The sequence below is a fragment of the Quercus suber genome, unplaced genomic scaffold (assembly GCF_002906115.3).
Source record: "Quercus suber isolate HL8 unplaced genomic scaffold, Cork oak 2.0 scaffold_16, whole genome shotgun sequence".
Lineage (NCBI taxonomy): Eukaryota > Viridiplantae > Streptophyta > Magnoliopsida > Fagales > Fagaceae > Quercus > Quercus suber.
The window spans coordinates 747,126-751,040 of NW_027069481.1; the positions used below are offsets into that span (position 1 = coordinate 747,126).

The 3,915-nt window shown below is 34.5% G+C and overlaps 1 protein-coding gene across 1 annotated transcript; it reads right to left on the minus strand.

Moving 5' to 3' along the window:
- Positions 1-665: 665 nt before the first annotated feature.
- On the minus strand, positions 666-3,128 carry LOC111986444 (cytochrome b561 and DOMON domain-containing protein At5g47530). The gene is made up of 3 exons (XM_024018071.2): positions 2,353-3,128; positions 1,357-1,611; positions 666-1,248 (listed from the first exon to the last, which is right to left on the minus strand). Exons 1-3 carry the CDS (start codon positions 2,962-2,964, stop codon positions 922-924), a joined length of 1,194 nt encoding a protein of 397 aa, XP_023873839.1. The 5' UTR covers positions 2,965-3,128; the 3' UTR covers positions 666-921.
- Positions 3,129-3,915: the final 787 nt, after the last annotated feature.

Consider the following 3,915-nt stretch of genomic DNA (forward strand, 5'->3'; position numbering starts at 1 on the left):
CCAACAAAAAGTAGAGAGGTAGGATGGCTGAAGAATTAAATAAATAAAAAGGAAATCCCAATTAAGGTCTTAATATGTATGTGAGAGAGAGAGAGAGTTTTTTTTTTTTTTTAATCAATATGCTTAATCCCATAGCTTAAAATTTTTCTCCCCTAAACCCTAGAGAGGAAAATTTATTGTGTGTTTGGATTGTGTTTCGTCTGCTGCGTTTGCATTTTCCTTTCTTTTTTTTTTTTTTGATGCACGCGTTTCAGCCTTTCAGAAGACAATATGCACTGTTTAGTGGGTCTCGTGCACTGTTCATGGGACCCACAAGTACTTTATTCAACAAAAAAAAAAAATGAGTCCACGGCACTATTTACATATTTAAAAATTATTTTGCTACAGTATTTTCAGTTTTCAGCAAAATAAGCGATATCCAAACAAACCCTTAAATTCTAGACATCTTTTTATCGCAATTGGTTTTTGGTGTAAGTAAAAATTGAACCCTAAATTCATAATTGATTTTTGGTATAAGCAGAAATTAAACCCAGAATTCAGATCTCTTATTCAAAGACAAGATGCTTTACTAGTTAACTTAATTAAATTCACTCATAAAATTGATGTAAAATAACACAAATAAGTGAAATGATATAAAAAATAAAATAATAAAAAATCAAGGAAAACATAGGTGTAATAATAAATATAACTGATACATGTATGGATAGGACACCATATATATGGTCCGAGCCTCCACTCACTGCTACTCTATGAAAGAATCACCTCTAGTCTCGAACTCCCTCAGTACATGGCTACATGGGGTATACAAAACACCCTCTTCCATAAACTTACAAAAGCGTTTAAATACGTAGAAGCAGAAAGAAAATGAATACGTGTGAGAAAAAACAAATAATAATCACATCCAATATCTAATATACTATTCTAAACATGTGTTGGCCTAGCACCATGCCCATTAGCCCCATTTGCTCCGTTCATACCCTGAGGTGTTTTCTCAGCCGTTTCTGACTTTCTTCTCTTCAGAACAACATACCAAGTAAAAGCTTCCAAGCACACAGCTTTGATAGCCAAAATCACAATAACACCGATGTAAACATTCTTCCACTTCTTTTCCGGATTCAAAATATCGAAACCTTTGAATATGTTAATGATGGCTAGAAGAATAACAAGATATCCCACTGAATGGTGGTAAATAGTCCAGTAAAATCTGAATTTATGATCCTTTTTAGGCCTTATAAGCAAAGCGAAGACCTAGGCAAAACGCAAATCTTTCTCTTAGTAAAGCTAAAATTAAAATAAAAACTTCAGAAGAAATATTTAAAATAATATGTTAAATTGCATTAGAAAAATTATGGGTACCTGAAGTGTTCCAAGAATAAAAAGCAAAATGCCGATTGTTCTGTGCCCAGTGTATTGGATACCAGGAGTTTGGCTTCCAAGTTTAAGACCAACTGCCCATCCAGCGAGTCCAATAATATAAGCTGAGGTTTGACAAGTGACATGAAGGTAAAACCATGCAGGGTCTGCGGATTTGAATACCTTCAAGTACCTTGCTATTATAACACCAGTAGGCATCAAAATTCCCCAACCAATTGCACATAGCACTCCATGGATCTGAAATTTGATTCCAATAAATACATAATTTATTTATGAAGTCACAAGATAGTGAAAAGAAAAAAGACAATCTCAAAACCAAGAGAAAGGGAAAAAAAAATAATTGAAACAGAACACTTATTTATTATTTGGTATTTGAAGAGTAATCCGTACAAAATTTTGACAAGTGTATAAGTTTTTTACATAATAGCCATCAAATTTTGATATCTTTATAATTTCCAAATTTGATTTTATATAATTGATACTTTTTTGTCAAATAAAAGTAAGGATAATGATTCTCTTGTACTCTTATTTCACATCCAGTTTTCATGTTTCAAATATGCACATCACTTTTTCGCCTTTTAAAATGTGTACATGACATCGATTGTGAATATTGTGTAATAGAGTGTAAGTAAAACGAAGGTAAGAAAATATTTACCATAAAGTAATTATATTTCTAGATAAAAAAGAAAAGAAAAGAAAATATAATTACTTAATTCACAATCAGACTTAAAAAACAGAGCAATAAGCAGAAGAAAACTAAGCTCAGCTAAAAAGATAAAAACCCAAATTAGATAAAAACCTAAATAATCAGCAAAAGATTTTTTTTTTTTTTAAGCAACAGAGAAACTAAAAGTCCAATATATGATAAAAAAATAAAATAAAATAAAATAAAACCTTAAAAACCTTAGTAAAAGATTAAAAAGAACAAAAAACCAATATATCTATTCCAAGAAGGATAAAAGAAACTCAATTGCTCACATTTCGATTTCTAGCTATTGAGCTCCCCCCACTGCTTGTTGCAGACTGCCCCGAAAGAAGATTCAGGGTACCCTTGGAATTGGTATTAGAATTAGCTGTAGAATGCTGTCCTGGACTGTCATTTGAAACCGGACCATCTTGCCAAACCTGGTTGATAGTGGTGGTATTGATCGCAAGTGACAAAGTAGCATAGATAACAATCTCACCATTTGCATAAGTTGCTGTCAAATCCGATACACTATATTGCAAGTTGCCCTCCGGCAAGTTGGTAGTATAATTACTGATTTGGGACGTGTAGGCTCTCATGGAACCATCGGATAGTTGAAAAGCTACAAGTGCCTGTGCTCCAATCATGGCTGTTTGTAAATCATTGGGGTTAATAGCCCATGCAACCCAATTAGAGGTCGTGACCCCAGTGTGTCTATAGGCGATTTGGAGGCTTCCAGACGATGAATTGTAGTTCCAATATAGGAAAGAGTTCAAATAGGGAAGGTCATTGCAGGAGCTGAAGGCCAAGTTATTAGAAAAAGATGTGTATGTGGAACAGTTTTGAGCTGAGGATGAGAGGCTGAGGGTGAAAAGAAGAGAGAAAACTAGCACAAGCCTCAACATGTTAGATAAAGGTGAAGTATTATTGGGTGCCAGAACCAGAAAGAGCTAGCTGTAGAATTAAGAAGGATGTGTTGGGTGTAATATGAAAGATAAGGTGGTGAAGTTTTTATATTTCTTATGCAAGAATATAAGGTCTAAGAGCAATGAAACAGAAAGTGATGAAAGGATGCGTTGGGAGACAGAAATTCGGGGGTAATTATAAGAGTTGGGTTTAGGTTGTTGGCCTGTATGTCGAGGAATATTCCATACACAAAGGGACTACGAAAGTATTCTATTTTTTTATATAAAAAAATTATGACTTTTTTTTTAATATAAGGATTTGGAGCACTAATTTAATTTTATTTCTTTAATAATTATACCTTTCACACCAGCCTCTGCCGAGCTTCAACTGGATGATGATGTATAGAGATATGGAGATTCCTATGTGACCATGACTGCATGGCAATATATAGTTAGGCCGGCTAGCAGTTGCCAATTTTCCCTGTTTACATGCCACATGGAGCATATGTTAGGGAAAGGGTGTATTGTTTTTGGTGGTTTTCATACTACAGAATTGCTAATTTTTTATTTTCTACTGTTAAGCATTTTCATCCGATTCTTAAAAAAAAAAAAAAAACGTATTACTAAAAACTACTTTATTTATTTTACATAACCACTTTTACAACATGCTCTACATCCCAATCTAGAAGCCGTAAATGGTAAAACTCCAAAGCTGTTGCTCCCAAATCGACCTCAGTCTGTTAGCTATTCTCACCAAGCCTCACCATCCTCACCATGCCATTGGGACTCCCATCGCGTTGCTGCCTTTTCAACAGACCGCCATGACTTGCTCCAAAAATCCACGTTCTACACCGGATTTGCACCACAACCCACCAGTTCCAAGACTAACTCGGGAAATTCAGAGGAAAAAGATGGTTGTTAGCTGTCTGAGGAGAGAGACAGAGTTCATGA